General features: G+C 47.2%; 1 protein-coding gene across 4 annotated transcripts in view; it reads left to right on the top strand.

Annotated features, from left to right (window-relative positions):
* The first annotated feature begins 3132 nt into the window (after window positions 1-3132).
* The window catches only part of FLI1 (Fli-1 proto-oncogene, ETS transcription factor), a 122834-nt gene continuing 101240 nt past the window's right edge, over window positions 3133-24726 (top strand). For 2 of the 4 annotated variants that reach the window (XM_012729962.1, XM_012729960.1), the window contains exon 1: window positions 3133-3191. In XM_012729962.1, the coding sequence (XP_012585416.1) occupies window positions 3153-3191 (39 nt within the window). In that variant the 5' untranslated portion in view covers window positions 3133-3152. Of the gene's footprint in view, window positions 3192-10343; window positions 10584-24726 lie in introns of those variants that run through there. The other 2 variants (XM_004689103.2, XM_012729961.1) reach the window with 1 other exon arrangement.

Here is a 24726-nt window from a genome sequence, read left to right as displayed (position 1 = left end):
AAAAAAATAAAATTGGAGGGGGGTGGATTTTTAAAAGGCGGCACCAAGGAGAAACGATTTCATCTGAGCTGTATGGCATTAATTAGACAATTTGTTTAGTTCTCACCTCCTCAAATTTAGCTCATTTTCAAATCACCAACTTTCTTGAAAAGGAACTATATTTAAAGTCCATGAAATTACATCAGCTGTACTATCTGATGTAGGCGTGCCTTCTGTTTTATTTGCAGTTATTTGGAATAGTGTGTTCGTTCTCTCTGGGAGGGGAGACGATCTCTCTTCAGAAATCCCAAGAACAAAAATACAGGGGGCAATGGTTCCTGTACCTCTCAGCCCCTTCCCCTCCCCAGCCCAGTCTTGTTTTCCTAAGCAGTGGCCAGGAATGCACTGGGTGGGGGCCACTGAGCCCAGGCAGCCCCAGTCACGGTCCGAGGCTGGCCTTTCACCTCATAGCTCTCCGGGCTGCTCTTATTAAGCAGCAAAATGTTTCAATATGTTGAGCTTTGGGGGAGGGATGGAGAGAAAAATCGGGATATTGTTGAGAAGGGAAATCATGAAGAACCCTGACGGCAGGCTCATACCCCCCACGTGGGGAGATGCTGGTGATAAGTGTGCTTTCTCCTGAAATGGAATCCTAGCAATTGCCTTTTGGTCTGGAATCTTCAGAGCCAGCTGGGGGTGGGAAGGAGGAGGTAGTGAAGAGCGAGCAGGTACTAAACAAATTTTTCTCAATGCCCCCAACCAAAGTAGTCCGGGATGTGAGTACCCAAAAAACAGAAGAAGAGGGGACAATTTGAGAAATTGAGGCCACTTCTCCAGATGCCAGGAATTGATACACTCCCATTTCTACTCTTACCTATCACCTCAGCTTCCCCCTCCTCCTTTCCAAGTTCAAGGTCTCTTGTATCTGCTTGTTCAAGGCTGTGAACTCCAGGATTTGGGAGGGGAAGTGAGAAGAGTGAGAAACCCAATGCCAGGGAGGGAGCCGAGATGCCCCAGTCAGCAGTGCTGTCTATTTTTTTTGAGAACAGACCTGGAATGGAGCTAAGGCAAGACTGAGTGTGAACCCCATTATGGGGTTCAACAATATCTACTGTGAAAGGGAAGAAAAGGAACAATATTCCCAATTTCAAGGAACCACAATTTTGAACACTCAAAAATGGCTCCTTAGCAAGCATTTTAAAATGTGTGTGTGTGTGTGTGTGTGTGTTTTAAAATTAAAGTCCCACCATCAGGGTCTTTGACACAGGCAATCCATTTTGCTTTTCTATATGCTGCCTAGGAGTCATGGGTCGGAGGAGGTTCCTGACAAGGCCCAAATAAAGAGAATACTTTTTATGGGAAAGCATTAAAGACTTTAAATTATCCAAGAGGACTTGATCCATCTCATGGAAGCCTGAGAAACGACTGTGTGCAACGCAAGGATTTGAACTATATAATCAGCTGACGGGGATCTGGGACTGCAGGTCTCCTCCTGGCTTTACGTAGCTGCATCTTCACATTTTTTATGTGTGTGGTTTCTAGGATTCCTTGACATTTCCTACTGAAACACGGAGGTTTCTGGTAAAGCAGTTAGGGGCAGATGGGTGGCTGCCTATTTGAACAATTCATCAGACAGCAGTTGAAATATTGATAAGAAAACGGAAATCAAATTAAAAGACGGGAAAAGGGAGAGGAAGGGGGAGTGGGGAGCCAGAGAGCAGGAGAGAGGCAGCCCAGAAGAAAGCTGAAGAACGCTGGAACTCCAGTGTTTCCTACAGCCCCCCAGGATGTGCAGGGGCTGAGACCGTCAGTCTGGATGCTCTGGAAAGAAAGAGAAACTTTAACTTCAGGCAACCAGCGCGTTTCATTCCACACTTCAAGGTACTGGGGACTCCGGAGGCATAGAATTTGCACCAAGAACAGAAAACGTCCTGGCATTGGTAGAATTGCTCTCCGGCAGACTTAAGACGAGGTGTCCATGGTGAGTTTATTTGTGGGGTGTCTCTGGAGATGCTGCTGGTGCTGGCTTCTCTTTCTCCCTCACGCCTGCTCTGTTTTGTAGTCCGGGAAATGTGGACTATCTGAAGCTCTTTCTTTCTTATTCCCTTTGGGGGTTTCCTTTTTCTTTTCTTAACCCTTTCCCTCCTCCCTGTCTTGGAACTTTCTCTCAGACTTTAAAAGAAATTGGGGCAGACTTTAAAGCAAAGGCGAGGGGCAGGGATAGTGAGTGGCAATCTGGGAGCCAGGCTGGAGAAATGTACCTTGTCCCTGAACTGGTGTGTGTCTGTTGTGGCTTCAGGAGCCCAAAAGCTGGAATTTGTTAGTAGAGAGAAAAGTATTTTATCAGAAACATATTGGCTGAGGCAGAAGCTGTGCGCTGCCACGTAAAGATGGGCCAGGAGAAGGGAAGCAGGGCAGAGAAGAGACAGCTACCGAACTTGGCAAGGCCAGGAGAGGCTCTGGCGGGGACACCTGGCCTTCTAGGGGGTTCTTGCATCCTGCAACCCAAGGAGTCAGACTTCAGACATCGGCTGTCCTGCCACTGAAAATGCCTGCATCATTCATTGTCTTTGTTTCTGTCAGGAAACCTGCTTTCTTTCCGGAAGGGTGGAGGATGCTGTGGGAAAGGGACATTCCTAGATGGAAGGAACTTGGAGCCAGTCTTCCTCCCTCCCGGTGAGCGGTGAGCGGAGCAGTTAAGCGGCTGACCCTGGAGGAGGGGCTGGAGAGGTGAAGCACCAGGTTTAAGGTTTTTGCCCTGAGGGCTGGATCATTGGCAGCTCCGTATCTATCTGTTCCTTAGGGCCTGGGGTTACAAAGTGGGGAGACCCCCTCTGTCCAGAATGGCTCTCCTCTGCAGCCAAGAAGGGCTCCAAGTGTAAAACGAACTAAGTCTAGGGGAATCTGATGACCAGGGTTGAGGGACTATAGAGAAGAGCCCCAAGGGTGTCCCCTAGTTTGACCTGGGGGCAGAAGCCCTGAGGTGGGGGGGCTTGCTACCGGACTCGCTGACCCTAGATGTTGCTCCAGGCCCCTTCCTCATTCATCCTCTCTTTTGTTCCCCTTATCACCTGCACCCCACCTACTCACTTTTGTTCCACTGGGAAGTGACTGAATTTTCTCTTATCCAGGTTAGTTCTTGGACCTCCTCAATCCTTCCTCAACAATCCAGGATGTTTCAGACAGTCCCCGACACGTCGTCTTACGTCAAGGTAAGACATGACAGCATCTTTAAACAGGTAATGATCCCAGCCCCTTGCCTCCCTTGCTTTTCTCCTCCTTCTCCCACTCCCTGGAAAACCATGGCAGGAGCAGGCTGAGCTCTCGAAAGGTCTGGAGCTAGGGCCATTGCCGCCAACGGTGGAGATCTTCTGGAACCATTGTTAGAGAAATAACTGAAGCTGCTTTTATTTTGAGGCTGGAAGCAGGCTGGTGGCCCTGGTAACGTCAGAGCAGGGTAGTGGAGACCCCACTCGGGGCCCTTGGGTTAAGGACAGTCGGGTGCCAGTGAGTGGTGAGCTCGCGCAGCGGAGCGTACAGCAGGTTTCAGGGTTATGGGTGGTGTGGGTGGGTGTGTGCACGTTAATTGGTGTGGGGTGTGCCTGTGGGAAGATGTGTGCTGGTGTGCAAGAGCCGTGCGTCTCTCCTATGGGCTCAGACTGCGTCAGTTCTCAAATTCACCTTCCTTGATTCCAACCGCTGCTTCAGAGAGAACGCGCGCGCGCTCGAAGATTGCTGTATTTGACAGCATATGGGAGGGTTTTTTTCCCTTTCTTTTCCATAACAGTTCCCAAGAATGTAAACAAACCGAGGCCAGGACATCTGGGTTACACGTTTAATGAAAATCCTCCAACGGGGCGGGGCCAAGGGCGTGAGCAGAGCGGTCTTCCCTGGGGTGGGGACAGAGGTGAGGTCTTTCCGCAGCCCAAGGACGAACTTCTTGCCTCTCTCGTATCCTTGCAACGGGGTTTGGGGAGCCTTCACTGGCGCCCCAGGAAGGGCTCTCTGCAGCTCGGTCAATGTGCTCTGCCTCTCCTTCTCAAACTCCGCCCTCAAAGGGCACCCTCATCTTGGAACCCCCTCTATACCTAGTCCCCCCACCCCCAGCTAAGCTCACTCTAGCAATCCAACATCTGAGAAGGCAAAGGCAATATGGGTCTCTCTAATACCACGTGGGCACTTCAGTGGGGCTCCCACTCCCAAGTCTTCTCCAAGGAGCTCCAGTTTACCCTATCCCATTCCAGGATTTCTCTAAAGAGAAACTGGTTGACACATCTTTCTCACCCCTTCCCCATTTCCCAGTGTGACATCCAAAGGAGTCTGTAGTCACTTTGGAAGGCTGGGTCCTGCAGGCTTACCCAGAAAGAGGCAATTTATCAGCCCCTACGTGGGTCAAAGGATGGCTCCCAGGAGGTGCCAGAGCATGCACAGTTAGCCTATAGCAAGCTTGGGGTGCTGAGATCCAGGTTCCAGCACCCCACCACAGCCAGTGCCCTAAGCGAGGCTGTAGGTGTGCTCCTAAATGCCTGCTCTCCCCATCCAGCTACAGTCCTTGATGCCTGCACACGAACCCCCTCTCCCCAACACACACACACACACACACACACACCAGAATCTGCACTCAAACAGGGACCAAAAGCCTCAGGATGGCCTCTCCTACAGAGGCAAGTGGGACCCCAGGAGTCAGAGAGAAAGCCAAGCTGTCCCCAGAGCTGAGCAGCGGGGTGCTAGGAGGGAGAAGGAAGCAGCAGTCCAGCTTGCAGGCAGCCAGAAAAGCTGCTGGCTGCAGGAGCTCTTTTCAAGGGAAAAATGGGTTTTTCAGCAGCCACAAAGTTTGTATTGTTGCACAAAGGGGTGCATTGATGATGGCAAAAGGTCTACTTGGCAGGGACAATCTTGGGTCTGTTCTGCAAGCTCCCTAAGTCAAGCATTTGCCAGAGGGGCACAAACAGTCCCGCGCTGCCAAGCTCCTGCCACTCCAGTCAAGGACCCAACTCTGAGGTTGTTGACAAACACCCCAGGAGTCAGGAGCCTAGAGGCCCCCAGAGCCAAGGGTGTCCACCCCACCCCTGCAGCCATCAGGGCTCCAAGAACCCACAGAGTGTTCAGGGAGGTGTCACAGGAAGTGCTTTGGGTGGGGTGGGAGGCTGGAAAGAGCAAGGGAAAGCGTGAGGCCCAATAGGTGAATAACCCTGGTAGCATTAACATAGCTCTGGTCTCTGCCAGACCCTGTTCTGAGCTGTGCATTTGTTCTAATTCGTTTAATGAAACCCTAGGAAGCTGCCCATTTCATAGATGAGAAACTTAGGCAGGGAGAGGAAGAAGGGACATAGCTAGTAAGCCTCAGAGCCAAGACACACATAACAAGGGTAAAGTCGTGCTGGCCGACAGGTCCGCTCTAAACATTCACTTTGTCCTTACAACGGTCCTGTGAGGTAGATTTTAAAGCCAGTGCATGTGTGGGGACCCTGAGACAGAAAGGTTAAAGAATTTTTTCAAGGCCACACAGCTGGTAAGCAAAAAGCTAGAATTCAAACTCAAGTAGCCTGGTCTCCCAATGAGAACCTTCAACCTGAATCCCAAGGAAGAGCACATCCCCTCCCCCCCAGCTCTTTTCCTACCCCTACCAACCAGCCAGGGTCCTCCACTTGCCTATTGTTCTGGCTCTCCCACCAACCAGCCCATTCTGTCAGTCAGCATTCTGGGGGATCCACCCCCTTAGGAGACAACAGGAGACTGGTAGCTCCAGAATGTTCAAGGGACATCAGGGCCAACAAATGGCAGACAGTTCTTAAATGGTCCTTTCAGGAGCACAGGTCTACTTTGCATGAATGTTGTGTGTATGTGTGTGTGTGAGAGAGAGGGCAGGGGTGGGGACTTCTGGGAAGCAGGATGAGTTGAAATGTCTAGGCAGAAATACCCCCTTCCCCAAATCCCCCAGGTAGGCAGGGACACTGGGTAAGGGTGCCAGAAAGCGCTCAGCTGGTCCCCAGCCTTGTCAGTCTGCCCTCTCTGGTCTGCTTTGGAATCCCTTGGGGTTTCCTCATTGACGCCAAGTGGTCTGGGGACCCAGCCCCAGAGAGCCTCGGGGCTGGGGGCACAGAGACCCTCCTCCTCCACTGCCTGAGGACCCCCGCCCACCCGCCGCCAGGGCCTCCCACGTAGAGTTTTGAACCCTTTTGGCGCTAAGGCAAGAAGGAGCGTGGGGAGCGGGCAGAGTGAGCAGAGGCTCTAAATCTTCCTTCAATCTGTGAGTAGATGAAGTCTGAGAAACAAATTCAAAGCAGGCGCGCCTGCAGAGCCTTCCTGCAGAAATATTCCCCGGCATTCAAGCGCATCCAGGGGCGGCTTGAGCTGCCTTGTTTGGCTAAGGTCAGACGAGACTCGGGTTCTCCAATAAAAATAAATCTCAAATTAATTATGGCCTCGAGCGAGGGGCCAGACACTTGAAGCTGCAGTTGTACAGTCTGGAGTTTTGGCGCTTGCTTCCCCCCATCCCTCCCCCGCGCCCCCCTGCCTGGCCACCCCCCCCCCCTTTGCCAGCTCCAATAGGGGCCAGGAGGGGCTGGCGAGGAGGGCAGATGGAGGGGGAAGGATCCGCCTAAGATACTCTGCCAGGCCTGGCATCTTTCAGGGTTTCAAGTGACAGAGTGAGTGGCCCTGGGTCCTGGAGAATCACAGGGACCTGGATTCTGCTGTGTGTCCTCTCACTCCCAACCCAGTCTGGGACCAAAGAAGCCCAGGAAGTCAAGTCTGGAAAGTCTTGACCGGGTCAAAAGGGCTGACATTGAGCGAGCCAAGACACGTTTCGCTGCTGCTGTGCTGCTGCTTTTCTCCAGAGGGAAGCAGAACTTCCGCATCTTTGAAAATATTGTCAAGTGTTGACTGTGTGAGGCATGTTATCCCACTAAAGTTCCAATGAAAATGGTCCAAATCCAAATGTTTCCTGAATATTTCGTTCCCTACTGCCCACCCCACCCCCACCATGTGCCTGCTGTAAGTGACCTTAGACTTAGAAAGGTGTGCTAGGCTGTCCGCTGGTGTCCTTCTGCTGTTGATAACTGTCATTTCAAACGCTGGTCCCCCTTCCTCATCCACGAGCTTCCTGGACTTGAAAGTCAGTCAGGGCTGGTGGAATGGGCATCTAGGGGACAGCCCCAGTTCTTGGGCACCAGTCCTGCCCTGCTGGGAAAGACAGAGGCAGGGCAGCTCCTGGTGAGCCAGAAAGGAGGGTGTGTGCAAGTGTGTGGGTGGGATAACCAGTCGTTAGCCAGGCCACTTCGAGAAGGGAGAGAGGAAGGGTGGGAGGGGAGAGGGATGAGGATGGGTGGAGAGAGAAGGGGAGGAAAAGGAGAGAGTCCTCTTCCCCCCTCCACCAACTCCAAGACAGTTTTCATTTGTAGCGGGCCTCACCGCAGGCTCTCTATCAATTTGTCTCAATGCAAACATTCGAAATATTCTCTTTGGCTGCTCGTGAAAACAATGTGAGCTGCCAGGATCAAACCATCTTTCCAGATGTCTGGTGGTAACCACATTAAACAAGGCAGACTTGTTTACTGTTGTGTTTGGTTAGGGCTTCTCCCCCCCCCCTCTTTGGGGCTTAAAAAAGAAGCAGCAGTAGTAGAGTGGAGCTTGAAACCAGGGTTACATAAGTGGGGCAAAGTTACCCACCAGCATGTCAATAGGGAGTGGAGGGAATCTCAAATTCCCTCAGAGAGCAGTTCAGAATTGGGGGCAACAGTTCTTTCTGGGTCCAGAACCTTGTGAATAGATAAGACCTCATCATGGTGGGGTTGGTAAATAGCAAAAAGGTTTGGCTACCAGTGCCAGCCATTGAGTCACAATGAGATGGTCATTATGCCTGTGTCAGAGTCCTTCATAATTAGGAAATTGCAAGACTTTGGTGTAACAGGCAGAAGTAGAAAGTGCTATTGGTTCCACAAATGAGAGTAAAAACTCGTTTTAATCTAATTCCCTATGGGAGACAGCTCCCCTGAAAATAGTTGTGGGTGCCTGGGATGTTGGGGTGACTGTACCCATAAGCACAGTGAAGACAACCTGTCTCTTGTGGGATGAATAGGAGTTGGGAAGAGCCCTAGCCAACCATGCTGCCACAGAGGTGTCTTCAGAAGCACTAACAGTGTTGTAGAAAGGGGTGCAGCGGCTGCTCTGGGGTGGCCATTAACCCCCTCCATCTCCTTTTTCCACAAAGTAGGAAGGGGGACTCCAGGTGGTATTGGAGTCCTTCCTGCGTAAAAGAGGGACAGTCCACCCAGCTGGAGGTGCCTGCATTTCTTGTCGGGTCTCCAGTCAGGTTGGTGGGAAGCAGCGGTCTCCCCGCACCCTCCCAAAAGCCCTGTTGTCGTTTGAAGGTCGGCAGAGTCTGGGCTGAAAAGGAAACAATTTGGGGTTTGAAAGGATGTAATTCATTCTTCCTTTCCCTTTAACCTCTTTCCTTTCTGGAAAGCATGTGGAAACGCTGAAGGGAAGAGTGAGAGGGCAGGCTGCTGGCTGGCTGAGGAGAGGAAAGGGTTAAGCCTGATTTCTTTTAATTGAACTCCAGAACTGGTGGCCCCAGGCAAAGGGGGGGACTGACCCCGCTAGCGGTAACCAGATGTGGCGGTCTCAGGGGAGCCCCAGAGCAGACCCCTGGATTGAGAAGCAGACAGGAGGTGGGAGGGGGGGTCGGCCCGGCCCCCACCCCCTCCCCCACTCCACCCCCCATACACACACCGAGTCTCAATTGCTGGCAGGCTGCACCCGCCACTCCAGGTCTGGTCACGTCCAGACCCGTGTCTGTGTTCGAACCCAAAATTGGAGCTGAATTGATGAGACTAATTTCGAAAAGGGGTGGGGGGAGGGAGGGAGGGAGGCGAGTGAGCTCTTGGCCTCAACTGCTCCTGAAGAAATAAAGAATTAATATCACCTTTTTCGCCGCTGTGGACACCCATTTGAAATTTTTTCTTTCCAATTGACTCGGATCTCCTTTGGAATTTTTTTCCTCCTTCCCCGGGTGGACTCTTAAATAAAAGTGAGAAAGTCCAAAGCGTGTTCTGGAGAGCGCGGACCAGGTAACCTGCTTTGGAAGTCGGGGTGAAGGGAGTCAGGCGGAGAGCGCCCTGGGGTCCCCTCGCGGAGACAGGAACCCCCAGGCTGCCCTGGCTGGGGCGTGCGGCCGCTCCGCAGCGACTCGGGGGAGGTCTCCGCGCGAAGGCCGACGCCGTGGGCGAGGGGAGGCCGGCCTCACCCCTGGGTGGGGAAGACGGTCCCGAGCCCGGGCCCCAGGTCTCACTCTGTGAGAAGCCAGAGTCTTTGCAGCGACGTTGCGTGCTGCGCCCCGCAGACGCCTTCACCAGCGTGGAGGGAAAGTCCAGCCGTAGTGTAGGTTTCTTGGGGGCACGGGCGGCATGACCAGGGCGGCTCTGGCAGCGGAGTCCGGGCTTGGGCCATTGGGTCCGGGTCCCGGCAAGCGCGAGGGTTTTGACTGCAGAAGGCGCGGTTAGGTGGCCGAGGGTGCCGCAGGTTCCCGCCCTCCGCGGGCGCCGGGAGCTCTCCAGAAGTAGAGGGCCCAGGCGCGCCGCCCGCCGGGCGTCTCTCGGCTAACAATGCTCTGCGAACCGCGTCCGCGCCCCGACGGCGGAGGTCGGTCCCTTAGCCTCCCGTCCGCGTCGTCGTGCGGCGGAGCGGCTCCCGGACTCTGCCGCGACTCGGCGGCGACCGAGGGCCGTAGTCAAACAGTTCTCATTGGATGCAATTTAAATGGTGGGCTCGCTTCGGTCTGCGCCCAGATCTTCCCCTGGCAGTAGCCTCCAGGTTATCCCCAGCCGGAGTCAACCCTCCCGCTCCCACCCCTCTCCCAAAAAAAGTTTGCCTCCGGCTGGAAAAAGCATTAATGAACGTATCTGTGGGAAGAAACGGAAAGTGAATGAGTCAGGAGGGCCACCTTCGGCCAACGGCCCCAGGAAAAGGAGGGAGGCCAAAGGAGCTTGGTTTTGGACTTTGGGGGAAGGTGTTGGGGCGGGGGTGCAGACTGCGGGAATCAGGGCGCGGGCGCCGGGCGTGGGCCCCGGCATTGTTCCCAGCTCGCCCTTATCTCCCAGGAGCAAGTATCCTGTGCGCGGCGCATGAATGTATCTGGGCATCTCCACATATTTATATAGTGTGTGATGCAAAAAGCAGGACCAGCGGAGGGGAGGAAGAGGGGGTGTGGGGGGGAGGGAACACGAGGGAGAGCAGAGGGGAGAGAAGAGAAGAGAAAGGAGAGCTCGAGACAGAGAGAGAGAGAGAGAGAGAGAGAGAGAGAGAGAGAGAGAGAGAGAGATAGGACTTCCTCCCCGTTCGCAAAGTGAAGTCACTTCCCAAAATTAGCTGAAAAAAAGTTTCATCCGGTTAACTGTCTCTTTTTCGCTCCGCTACAACAACAAACGTGCACAGGGGAGCGAGGGCACGGCTCTCGCGGGGGGCACGCAGGGAGGGCCCGAGGCGCCAAGGAGGCCGCGCCGGGCTAATCCGAAAAGGCTGCGAGGTCAGGCTGTAACCGGGTCAATGTGTGGAATATTGGGGGGCTCGGCTGCAGACTTTGCCAAATGGACGGGACTATTAAGGTAAGCGACTCGGCATTGGGTGCCGAGCGGCAGGGCTGGCCAGGGCGGCCAGGCGGCGGGCAGACTGGGCGCGGGGTGCCGGGGTCCCGGAAGACGTGGCCACTCTCCCTTCCGCGCCCCAACTTTGCGCCGAATCCTCTCGCGCTCGCGTCGCCACTACCACTCGCGGGGTCGACACGCAGACTCCCAGCCTAGGCGATCGCCCCCTCTCTCCTAGCCCCACAGCAGAGCCCGGCCCCCTCCCACCTCGCTAACCGCCGGGCTGCGGGCGGAGGCGGCGTGAAACCTGGGGACCCAGGGCGCCGATCTAAGCCAGTGGCCGGAGACCTTCGGGTCCACCCCTCCCAAGAGGGAAGCAGGGTGCCCCGGCCCTGATGCTGGGCACACGCCGGTGACCGTCTTTCTCTCACCCGAGGCCGGAGGCGGCGGAGGCGGGAGCTGCAGCCGCCAACAGCTCGCGTCCCAGCCTGGTGGGCCCTGGGGCGGGCAAGTGGATTGGTTGCAGGCGGATAAGCGTGCAAGTGAGTGTGTCAGGGGTCTGTCTGAGCGGGCTTCTCCAGATGGAAACCCCTGTTTACATGTCAGCGCGGGCGGTTTCCCTTCCTCTCGGTACTTCTGTTGCCGGGTTCTCGTCGCCCCGGAGCGGCCGATTCCCCAGAACTAACCAGTCGACTTGGTTGCTTCTGAGGCGGGGAATCTGCTTCCCTAACCTAGGTCCGCGCGCGGCTGCTCTGCTCTTGGTCCCGGGGGCTTCGCGCTGGGCGTTTGCACCAGCTAGGGGGAGAAGAACCCCCAGGGTCTGCTCAAAGACGGTCCCTTGCAGTTCAGAGCCGCTGGCCTTCCGGTGGCCAGCAGGCCTGCCAAATCCTCCCCATCCTCCCCACACCTGACGCCTGGGTCTGGGATGCAAAGTGCAGCGGAGGGACGGGTGAGGAGCTGGGTTTCAAATCAGGCTTCAGGACGGTTGACTACATGCTCCCTCTGGAAGGGGAAAGTGAGAGACAAGGGTCTCCTCACTAAGTGACTGGGCTTAGGAAACAGAGAGTAATGAATGGGGCCAGGAATCCACTGTGAGACTGTCCCTCTAACCCAACCAGGAATCTGTCTGGAAAAACTATTAGACTGGTGAGGTGGGGACTGGCAGAGCCTGCCAATCCCCAGTACCCAAAGGAATCAGCTTCGTACTCAGGACTAAGAGGAGGCTAAGATATAGGCTTGGAGAATTCAAGAGATTTTTATCATTTGGGTGGGGTAGCGGTTTTTATTTTCTAAGTTTTTTTTTCCTGAAATATGCTGATTTAAGTAAAAGGCGCCAACCGAAGGAACTTGAAAATCTGGAGATGAGATAACTGATTTGTAATAGATTAAAGGAAGCCTATGTGAGCCTGGCTCCTTCCCTTTAAGGGGTGTGGGTGAGGAGAGGGTGAGAGGATTCCTGTAGCAAGGGGGATTTGGTGGCTGGTGGCTTCATGCCTGTCTCCACATTGATGTTGTATGCATGCTAGTGTCTCTGAATCTCTGACTTAATAATAAGGCACTCTGCTCTAGAAAACTGTCCTTGCCACTTACCCAAAAGGGTCCCCTCCCATCCGGAAGGGTGGTAAGATGGCTCCAAGTAAGATCTTGATGTGGACACCCTAAGGAGAAGTGAAGCAATATCTTCACGATGCTCAGAACTCTAAGCACAGGCCTGAACATAGGGAGGAAGCTGTGGTCTTGTACCCGGGTGTGCTCTGTAGATACACACAGGGATTGGCATGGCAGACAGTGAGAACAGGCTTGCCCCAGAACTGGTGGAAGTGCCAGTTCATCCCCTGCATGGGAACAAAGCTCATCTTTTCATGTGGGTGGTGGTGGGTGCCTGTGATTCCCCCCAAGCCCTCCCAGCGGGACCCTTGCCCCTCATCTAGCTTATCTGGCCATACAGACCTATGCACAGGGCAAGAGCTTTTCTAGCAATCTTGGAACTCCAGAGTTCTAATGGATGGCATCCTTAGTCTATAATTTGCATTAAAATTGTGTGAAAGCCACAGCTTCCTGTTCACCTGTCACCTACACATCTTGGGGTTCCCGGACTCCCAACCAAAGTGGTCTAAACACTGCTTGGAGGTGACAGTGGATAAAGAGAGGCCAAGCTGACTTGTGGCTTCTATGAGAACATAGTTTATTCAACCTATTTGCACTTCAAAACCTTTGTGAAATGAACCAGTGGCACTGCCTCACCTCTACAGGCTTATCTTTCCAAGCCTTTCTATCTTTCCAACATTAGACTCATACACTCTTACCAGAACACCTACCCATAGGTCTACAAAATCCAGCACTATACTGATAGGGATATGAAGACAGTGTATACCAAATCTAATGTGTAGGCACAAATCTATCACATGTGTTCCCGATTTGAGTGGCCAGGAAAAATCATCTTTGAGTGATTCTGGGGTGTGACTTTTAGGCACCTGTATATCTCTTCCTCCAATATAAGGCATATCAACATTTCAATATACTTGTGTATGTCACCACTTAGATGGCATTCAGCCCAGGATGTCAGAGAAAACTGGGCTTCTTTCCAGTCATCCTTTATTTTGTATATAATTTTCATGACTCTGGTGACAAAATAGCAATCATGGGGCACTTATTATGTAGGTCCTTCTTTATCTTTTTTTTTTTTTCCTGTCCAAGAGTGATTCCTGGGAACCCGCTGAGCACCCAACTTTATGGGAGCTAATCCACTCTTCTCTTGTCAGACAAGGAACTTGTGATGTTAAACAACATGTGTCTCTACCGCTACTCCCCACAGTGATACTATCAGTGTTGAAAGCACGTGATACTTGTTGCTGCTATGAAATGACCTGTTTTCAAAACTGCATTTGAGTGTTCAGCAGGCTTCTGTTGAACCAAATTATTTCATCCATGGTAGCTTGATACAATGTGCACAGTGTCTTTAAAAATGGGGAAACAGAGAAGATGCAGAAACAGTGAATGAAATAGGGAAATGCACTTGGAGTCAGAAAGTCTGGGTTTATTCTCAGCTCTACTCTTTAATTATTCTGTGACCCACGGTATGGGTTTTAGTTCCTTGGGTCTCAATTTCCTCATCTGTTAAATGGGGCAACAGTACCCCCTTGCCATAAGTTAAGGTAAATGTAGTCTTTTACTTAGTTGAATGCACATTAGTTGAATTTCTCCTGGGGGATAGAGCTTTAAGAGATAGATTGGTTAGAAAATTAGATCACAGGCCTGGGTTTACCATAATACATTTTTTTTTTACCAATTCAACAAACATTTATGATATATCTATTATGCTCTTTAGCTCTGCTTGACGTGTTGAGGAGAAACCCAGGATCAAAACTCTGCCGAAATTAACACTGTTGTCGAGATAACATAGATATAATTCTATGTCCAGGAATGATGCAGCAGGTTAGAAGATAGAACAAAACAGCAGGTTAGGGGATAGAAGGCTTGGAACTATATCAACAATCTTCCAGACTATGTAGCCCGAGTGGTCAGGGAGGATAGGCTCCCCGAACAACATGGCAATGGAGAATGAGTTGTTATCCTCCAGCTCAGAGAAGTGCAACACCATAGTCAGTGCATGAGACGAGCAAGGCAGGACACAAAGGGTGTGTGGGGATGTCTGGAAATTAGCAAAGAACACTTGCACCAGACTGGCCCAGGAGAGCAGGTTCTCTTGGCAAAGCAGTGTTTGTCTAGTTGGGAAGTTTGAGGAGAGTACCCAGGGAGGGAGAGAGAAAGCAAAGTGAGGAAAAAGGCTTTCCTTCTGTCTTGGAAAGTGGTGCTTCACTTTGAAGGGTGAACCCCTTCCTCACTCCAACCTGTTTAGCCTTTCTATCACCTAGATTTTCAAGAATTCCAAGCAGGACAGACTTTGTCTATCTATCTCCATGATCATACCGAATTGTGTCCCTTAGATCATGAATTACCAAAAGGTGAATTCGTTGTTTGTGACTTATTTCTCCAGAAAGCTTTCCTTCCATTTCTGCTGTTATTCAAGTTCAAATATACAGGTTGACAACTTCAGAAGTTATTTAACTCTGTAGGTGCATTTTTATGGGTAAAGAAACTGAGACCAGAGTTGTTTGATGAATTATCCAAGATCACACACAACAACTGATGGAGTTTCCGGGAAGGCTCCAGTTGGACTAATCATTTCTTCTATGGAATGATTTAGCCTAAAGATGGGGAAATAGAGAAAATGCAGACTTGGTGGATGAAACGGAGAAATAAACTAAGCTCCTAATTTATAGGCTAGTGTTTTTTCTACTAGACCATTAATTTTTCATTACATTATTATAGATGGGTGAATTCCAGAGGTGGTGTATACATGTGTGTGGATGAAAGACAGAGACAGAAATGCTTTTAAAAGAAAAATCATGAAGTGTCTGATGCTCTGAACTAAAAACATTTCTACTATTGAAAGAAAAATGTATTCCTACCATTTATATTAGATGCATACTTAAAAAATTAAATTTTAGGGTAGGATTTTTACATTAACTGTTTTCTAAAGAATTCCATTTCCTGTAGCTAAAGAAGGTCTCCAATGCAAGAAAACAGAAAATAGAATATTTTACTTAATATGCCCCTCTTTAGACCAGAGGCATTTAGGCTGAATTTCTTTTTTAATCCTTTTCATAATTGAATGTTTCATTATTCAAATAAAGTGTCTTTAGATGCCCTAGAACATATCTTATGGACCAACCTTTCAGGCTATGTAGCAAGCAGATATTGAATAACAATCTCATTAAATAAAATTTAAGACTTTGAGGTCTCATTCTGTTTGGAGTCAGCCAGTCAACTTGGCACTGGTTTTAAGAAATGGTTGATTTAAACCAAGCCTAATTTCTGGAAATGTAACATTATTCTACTACTAGTACTGAGTTGCCCCAGGGGGGAAAAAAAGAGAGCGAGTGAGAGAGAACATTTTGGGAAATATAGCACCAGACAGTTTCTAATTGATTGAAGACTTTCTCCTACTTCATGCTCCAGAAAATATCCTCAATCTATAAGTTATCCCTCCAGCCATTGGCAAAATCCTAGTCTTTTCTAGATGAGGTCTCATTCTAGCTGAAGTTTGATAGCTTTGGAGATATGAAATATTCTACTCTGGGGTTAGAATGGAAAAATTACTATCTATTAATTTTAGACATGCAGCTACATTATGTAGATATAGATCAATGCCGTTGTCTTGAATAACACTACTGTCTTCTTTTGTCCTGTACCAGAGTAGTCATCCCAAGTCTATTCTTTGCTTGTTTGTTGTTATTGTCGTTGCTACCTTGACAATATTTTCATTTGTGTTTTTCGCTATTTTACTGAGGCAACTCTGGTTTACAGCACTGTATGTGATTCGGGGCAGAGGAACATACTCCCTCTGATACACCATACTCACCACCAAGGCAGCCATCATCTTCTACTACCTTCTATGTGTTCCCTCCCCAGTGTGTTGCCCACACCCTGTGTAGTTTCATGACACGTCGAAGAAGCTAAAGATAATTGACAAAATCTTCAACCAGCCATATAGCTTTTTTAGTAATCTCAGAACTAAGATTGTTCTGAAGTGTTTTGCAGGTGTTTTTTCCTCTGCAAGAGACCACACCCTCTTTCATATTCTGTTGCTTTAATGATGTATATCTGATGTGTCCATGAATCATTCATCAGTGGAATGGTATTATGAGGTGATGTTACTTTGATTCTGCTACTGACTGGCATCATGACCCACCACCAGTATCCTCTGGACTTTGAGATGTTTCCCCAGAACCAGTAAGGTTGGTTTGCCCTCTCACTGTCATTGTTGAGCCAGTGTTTTAGAAGTGTAACAAAATTCCGTAGAACTCTATGAGGATCCATGAAATCATTTTACCCTTTGCTGTACAAAGCTAGCTGACTCCATGGGTGTCAGTAAACTGACTATCCTAATTAATGCAAATCAGAAAGGTCTGTTGCTTGACTTTTATCCAGGGACTGGGCAAGGTAACTAAGGGCTGTCAAGATACAACTATGGTGGCGAAAGGGCTACTGGCCTGGAACCCAACAGAAGGATGAGCTCTGAGTGTGTATATATGTGTGTGTGTACAAAATAGAATGCAGTGTTAGGTTAGCTTTGAAGAAGAAAAGAGCAATTTAAAACAATAACTAATAACAATAGTTATACATACAGTACCTTGTATTGCCACAGCACCTTAGCATACATCCTTGCATTTAATGCTCATAACAGCCCAGTGGGAGGTAATACCATCACATCTCCATTTTACATGGAGAAATTAAAGTTCCAAGAAGTAAGCAACTTGTTTAAGATGACAGCTAACAGGTGGCAGATTTGCATTTCTAGCCCAGAGTTCCTTATTCCAGAATATCTCTTCTAAACACACCAGCCTGGACCTTGGGTTTGAAGGTTGGAGAGGACTTGCCTAGGAGGATAGGCTTAAGGGCTTTATAGGACAGTAGAGTACTTTGGTGGAAGGTGCATGAGAAAGAGAAAGTAGGAATGGAAATCTAGAAGGAATTGACTAATGCTTTAACAAAGAATTTGAACTTACACACCTAGACAAAGGAAAAATTAGCACAATTTTACTAGTGGGATGATCTGCATAATTCTATAAACCTCTTAGGAGCTGAATCCTGCCCTTTTTGTCCTACTCCTAGGAATGAAGATGGGAATGTTCCATAACTTATCAGAAAATAGAAGTGAGCAGCAGTGAGGATAGAAAATGTGTGGTAGCATCAGGTAACGGGGCCAAGCTACCAGCTGTCTTTAGAGAATCTGTCTATAAAACATAGGGTAGGGGACTGAGGAGGAACTGTCTCACTAGATCCTATAAAAAAAATGTGCTGATCCTTCTCACTCCTCTAAATATATGTTTGTTTGTTTGTTTTGAGATTTCACCACAGTTGTAATTTCAACTGGGCTAACACTCTTGGACTACAACTTGGTTCCTTTTTGAAAATGAACCCTCAATGTGTAGTTGAGAAGAGTCAAAAGTTTCTTGGAGAACCAAATCAAATTTCTGACATACTTTTCCTAGGTCAATTGAGTCCTTTACTTCATTGAAAAATACTGACCTTTCACCCAAGATAACCCAAAACTCAGAAAATTATCACCATCATTCCAGACAGGATCAGAGATTAAGTGTTCAGATACATTTTCAGACAATTCAGGTCAGCTTCACAGCAGCTTCAAAAGTGCTTATACCTACAAAAATGAACCAAAATACTGAAATATGTAAGATATTTTCCCTCACCAGAGTGCAACGTGCCTGCCATTTAGTTCATGAGCAAAATCCCAGAGTATGTGCTGTTTTCAAACCACCTCCAAGAGAATGCAGACTTGAAAACTGGAATGCTTTTCCAACAGCAGAGTCCATTTACTCAAACGCTGCTATGTGGCCATAGTAATGAAAGACCTCATGTCACATCTCAGTGCACACATGCAAGGGGCCAGAATTACAGGTGTCATGGGAGCTTTAACCTCAAATTTCTAGACACGTGTGGGTTTCACATGTCTACTGGAATCTAACATTCCAGTAGCAGAGTTGTTCGGTCTGACTATATGAGTATTCATTGACTTTACATGTGAGGAAGTCTGAAAGTGAGTGATTTTGCACTGTTGTCCACGTAACAGAAATATTAAAACAAGCAGGTCAATAACTGTAAAACTACTCAGCTTGAGAGTTGTCTTAAAAGTCAATATTACAATTTAGGCAAATGCATTTAGTAAGACTGAACTTTTCATTCCTTCTGAGGTATTTTGTCTTTAAGCAGTTAGCACTTAGTTTTTACTCATTCAAACATTTATTCCACCAAAAGTTGAATAGTGCCAGGGTCAGAACTCAGCAAGATGCCTGTCCCATTCTTGGAGATTTCTAGTTTTCTCTGATGTTCTAGGTTTCTTCTGATTTGTAAGAGGACTGCAAGAAACTATTAATTTTGAGCTCTGACCACTGGAAATCACAAAAAAATGCTCATTAAGAGCCATCTTTACCTGTGGCTTGTTCTTCTAAGGAAATGCAGGTATAGTTTTCCAGCTTGTTTGCTTCCATCATCTCCTTACTCTTTGTAATATTGGTCCATTTATATTTTTAACATAGAGAAAAATACCAGAAGTAAAGCAAAAAGATAAATGAGGCCCTCCCTGGTGGCGCAGTGGGTTAAAGCACAGCACAAAGAAGCTTAAGCCACTTCTGCATGAGTTCGAACCCCGCCTGCCCTAGAGGAGAGCCACATGGCGAGGCAGACCTCTCCTGACCCGCCTGTTGCTCCCCTCAGCAGTGTACTTCGTCGATCTGCCTGTTCTGTACCCCACTCCGTCTCTGGTGAATCCTCTCACCCTCCGCATCTCTGGCCTGTACCCCAGTTCTGTACAAATAAATAAAATAAATCTTTAAAATAAAAAAAAAGATAAATGAGAAATTGAGAAAGAATTTTTCTCAAAACAAAGAACACATACCCCAATATACAAAAACTATTTACAAACCAATAAGGAAGAGATAGAGCACTTAGCAGAAAACTAAGCAAAACTATTGTGAGTAGATACTGCTAGAAAAAGAAATACAAATGGTCAATAATATGAAAAAACTCTCAAACGGGTGCACAAAAATAAGGAAATTCTTAGTTATCACCAGTGAGAATAGCAAAGATTAAAACAGCTTAAGAAAGCTTTGTACTGGGCTCTCCCTGGTGGTACAGCGGGTTAAAGCACTGCACTATGAAGCTCTCCGCAGCCACTGTAGCAGGAGTTCTATCCCCACACCAGGGAGCTGACCCACATGGTGTGGCAGACCTCTCCTGACCCGCCCACTGCTCCCTCAGCAGTGTATTTCAGTAGATCTGCCTTTTCTGCTCCCACTCTGTCTCTGGTGAATCCTCTCAACCACCACACGTCTGGCCTGTAGCCCCGTTCTGTAAGCATAAATAAATAAATCTGTAAAAAAAAAAAAAAAGAGAGAGAGAGAGAGAGAGAAAGCCTTGTACTACAAAGTGTGAGGGGGTCTGTGACTCTCTAACTTTACAGGTGGAAACACAATTTGGTATAATCATCCTAGAGGGCAGTTTGTAAACAACTACTAAGATGTTAAATATTTACACACATTTGATATACTCTGATTCAAAAAGTTTACCCTACAAACATGGGCACCCAGATATCAAAAATTGATGTGCAGGATGTCTATTGTAGCAAAATTTGGAACAAATCTCATAAGCATCAATGAGGACTAGATAAGTAAATCATGGAAGAGTCATATAAGAAAATACCAGATAATGATTAAAATAACAGGTATTGTCTCTATACAATAGTTTAGAAAGTTCTCCAATTTGTTCATGGAAAAAAGCCAGTTCCAAATGTATGATCCTATTTCTGCAAAAGAAACAATTGAAAACACACTTACACACGTATGATTATTTTTACATAAATAATTTCTGGGAGGACTCACAAGAAACTACTAGTAATGGTTGCTTCTGGGCAGGCAGAATTTGACTTACTTTTCACACGAAGACTGTGATATTTTATTCCTACCCCTCCCCCACCGTGTGTCAAGTCTTTCATGTTTGATTACTTTTTAAATTTTTAAAAAAGATTTATTTATTTATACAAAGCTGGGGTACAGGCCAGAGGTGAAGGGGCGGTGAGAAGACTCACCAGAGACAAAGTAGGGAGCAGAACAGGCAGATTGAGGAAGCACACTGCACAGGGGAGCAGTGGGTGGGGAAGGAGAGGTCTGCCGTGCCATGTGGGTCACCTCCAGGTTGGGGATCGAACTCATGCTGAAGTGATGTTAGCTTCTTAGTGCTGTGCTTTAACCCGCTGCGCCACCAGGGAGGGCCCTGTGTTTTTTTTTTTTTTTTTTTTTTTTTTTTTTTACCATGAGTGTAGATTACTTTTATGCTTTAAAAAAACTGATAGAAAAAATAAAAGGGATTATTAGAAATAGACTTGGAGCAGATGAGGTGGGTACCATCAGTCTCTCCCAAATATGTGATCTCAGAGACTTTTATAGTAAATATAGATAGAAAAATTCCAATTCTAGGAACTGGGGATCTAAATTCTACCCCAAAATGCTTGGGCAAATCTCTTCCCTCCTAAAAAACTCATGTAAAACTTATCATGTGAAAGATTTTTCTCCTGTAAAAAATAAAGGTATGGTTTTAAAATTCCCTGAGCATCTCCCACTTTAATAAAAGTTTGGCCCTTGGCAGGCTGTCATTTTGGGCATGAGTGACTTAACTTCTAGACCCTCTGCCTGCGGCCACGTACCACTTCTGCCCTCCCAGAGTGAGGTGACAGGTGATCTTCATGACGACCAGTTAAAGCTGGGGTGCTTGGGAGGTGCTTGGTGACTTTCTGTGAGCTGGTTGTTTTCATTACCAAGTGACACTGGAGCTGTGCTAATCTTTTTGCATTAATGCAAACTATGAATAGGGCTTGACTGTGCTTTGGGGTCTTACAGTTTTTTCCAAAAATTCGTCTCCTTGAAAACCCAAAACACATTTGGCCCCAAGTGCCTTTCCCCTGGACTTTTAAAAAATCCTCTTTAATTGAAGGGAAATTGAATTTGTCTGGTTTTCATTCATTTACACTTCACTCTTAAAAAAAACAATATTTTGAGGACGTATTTGATGTCCAAGAAGTATTCTGAGCCTCCAAATGAGCTTTCTGGATGGCCTTTTTTCTTCTTAAAACAGGAAGTGGTGCTGTGTTATATGGGCAAACACAGTAACCCAGAAAGGCCCCAATTCAGTATGAAACTGTATCACGCACCATGTAGCCTGGGCCCCATGTAGCCTGGGTCTTGGCTAAGGCTTTATTTAGGGGTCCCACTACTCACTTTCCATCTAAGGGGGAATAACAATGAGGAAGGTCAATAGTAGTCATATGAAGAAAAAAGAATAAGAAGTTCATCTAATTCTTACTGTGTGCCAATATCTGTTCTTAACTTAATCTGACTCAAACTGTGTCACATTAGGCAAATAACATAACCTTTACAGCCATTTATACTCAGCCCTGGAACAATCCTGTGATGTATGTGGGATTTTCATTTTGGACAGGTAATGGAACTTACCCAAGCTCATGCAGGTAGAAAGTGGTAAAGTAATAATTTGAGCCAAATCCTGTTTGCTTCTGGGGTTGCGAGAGCTTGCACTGTGATGTGTCACAGACACAGCTGTATAGTTTAGGCTCTAAACCTAATGCATCTATTGGGGACACATGACATTTGTTGTTTGTTTTGTTCTTCAAGTGACTGACCCTCCTGCCCCACACACAGCCTGCTCTGATCTTGCATTGCTCAATTCTCTACCACCTTTATCAAGAAAGCCTAAATCCCTATTTCCCAGGTAAGAATTATTTTGTTAGCAGTTTGCTTTTTGAGAGCAAGCAAAAAGAAGCCGAAACAAATAGGTTGTTTTTCTGTAGTAAGCTAAAGAGATGATAAAAAGAAAAAGTTTTCTATCTAGCCCAGTAGAGAATAGACTTTACAGTGCTTTTTTCTTAACCCACCTCCTTTTTTTTCTCTCTTTTTCCCTCTTTCTCTGACTCTTGCTTTCTTTTACACCCTAGTTCACTCAAACTCACACAAACTATATACACTTAAAAAAAAAAAGAAACAGATTTGGAGAGGGGTTATAAAAAAGCACAAAGAAGGGAATGTTTTGCAAGATTAAAAGGAAATCATTGAGAAAGGCAAACTCCGGGCTCCAGTTTCCCCTGAATAGCATTTCTTGTTATTTCAAGGCTGATTGACTTATAACTGCACCCACAGCCACCTCACATCAGTTCCTTTTATCAGCCCAAGTGAGGCTTCCTGTGGACCAGTCCAGCTTCCTGATGTATTTCCTTTTTCCTTTGGCAGAACAAAGAAAACCATAGCTCCAAGGATCCTTGGGACCAAACATAAGCTAGCACTGAAGAACCTATTATTTTCAAATTTCATTCTCAATGCATAGGACCAAGGGTCAAGTACTTGCCTTTGCATTTTTTTTTTCGTATTTGTACAACATGTTCATGGTGGAATCCACGTGCAAATATCAGAGGTCAATAATTCACCCAGATTGTAGTTTGATTTTATTCAAAGAGGAAAACTGATCCATTCTCCTTATCAACACCAAGTTAGCACTCCTACTCCAGCTCCATACACATACACCATCAAGAATTACTCTCTCCTGTCACCTTTATTCAACACAACATCAGTTAAGAAACGCTTTTATGTAGCAATCTCAGCCTATCTGTGTTTGAGGCTCTAACTCTAGAAACATAGCATATAAGAAAAGAAGCATCAGACTATCTTCAGAGAATGATGAAGTCAGTCGAAGAATTCCAGAATTTGGGATAAAGGTGTTGTGTTTTTGTTTTGCAGACAGTATGTCTTTCCACTCCTCACCACCTGGCCTTACCACCTCCTTGGCCTCCCCATTTACTTAGGGGGAGGCCAGCATTATTTCCATTTACATTATTTCCCTGAGGCCGTTAGCAGGACTCACAGTCCCAGGGAGCACCACCAGGAGAGTAAGTGTGGCTTGTGACTGTCCTAGCTCCCAAAATAAGTCCTGCAAGTTGTCAAGTTCCAGTACCTCTTAGTGCTTCTGAAGGGTCACTGCCCAGGGGAACTGAGTCTTCAAGAAATGATGTGTTTAAAGATCAGAAATGGGCCAGAGACACTGGAAGCAGAACTGAGGTCCTCATTGTCTCAAATCACACATCACACAGCAAAGGTGTTTCCAGAAGTAAAGATACCAAGATTCTTGAAATCTGCAGACCTTTATGCTTTTTCCTGACCATTGTCATAGCATGATGAATAATGCCATCTTTTCCATAGGAATCAGCTAAGCAGCTAAGCAATCACATAGCCACCAAAGTTACTAAAGCAGCACTTTTTCCTTTTAAGAGTCACTGCTTTGGAATAGGAGATAATTGAAACTGAAATATAGCTTCCCAGAAAGACAAGAGACATATTTCTGAAACCGGTTGATGCACTATGGCTAGTTCATAGTGACTTCTCCCAAGCCAGTGTTATCACCTGTAGATGAAAATGAGCTGAAGAGTATCCTCAAAGAGGAATGTGTGTGTGTGTGTGTGTATAGTGTGTGTGTGTGTGTGTATATATATATATATATATATATATATATATATCAGTATGTATATGGCATGAAGGGGGTATAGGAGGGGGTGTGGTCATACTTGGGTGCTGTACTTTACATAAGCTGTTTCAATGATGTTTAGGGGATGGCTAGAATGACTGCACCTCTCCACAAGAGATCTTTTTGCCCCAGCCCTGCTCTCAGGTCTCTAAGAGCAAAGAACCAGGAGTTACATCATTCCCCTCTTCCAGGCCTGACCATGCTGTGTGAAAAGAACCATCTACTGACCTTGGCCTTCCCCACAATAAGCATGTTTGGCTCACGTTGCTCAAATGTGGTCCTTGGTGCAACACTGAACTTTCATAGGAGTCAAAGACTTGAGGGGCACCTGTGATTTCTGCATTTTTCTAGAAGGGGGAGAGAGGAAGAGCAGACTGCTTTTCTGGAAATATTGTATAGGAAACTGGCATGTGGAGAATTTTCCCAGGATGCCTCAGGGAAGGCATCCAGGCCTGTGGATTTGCTGCTCTGGACACTCAGGGCTCTAAGCTATCCCTTCTGGAGAGAGTGGATTTTGTATACTTGCTAAGTCTGTAGGATGTAAAGAAACACTGGAGTCACTCCTCATTGCCTTTCCGCTGTTTGCCTCTGGAAAGTCTGCGGACAAGCTATGACTAGCAAGGGGGTCAGAGCTTATTGGAGTTCATTGTATTTCCCATCATTTGGGGCTGGTTACGACCCAGACTCTTTTCTGCCCAGAGTACCCCTTTAAAAAATTTTTTTAAACCCTGTGTGTATTTCATGGGAAATTTCACATGCCTGTTTCTGATTCATTTCCAATTAAACTCTCAAAATACTGGTTTTGTAAGAGCTCTTTGATGATTCTGATTCTTGTTGGTTCATCTTTTTTTCACTCCCTCCTAAAAGTCTACAGAAGTATAATAAATGTTACTCAGACATTTGCATGCTTAATTGTTAAAAATAATTGGAAACAGGAGAGAATGTTTGACTAGTGTGCAGAAAAAAAGCACATTTACAGGGAAGAGAGAGATGACGTATGGAC

Source organism: Condylura cristata, unplaced genomic scaffold (assembly GCF_000260355.1).
Source record: "Condylura cristata isolate star-nosed mole 26May11 unplaced genomic scaffold, ConCri1.0 scaffold00025, whole genome shotgun sequence".
Classification (NCBI taxonomy): Eukaryota; Metazoa; Chordata; class Mammalia; order Eulipotyphla; family Talpidae; genus Condylura; species Condylura cristata.
This window is presented reverse-complemented; position numbering and strand designations above follow the sequence as displayed.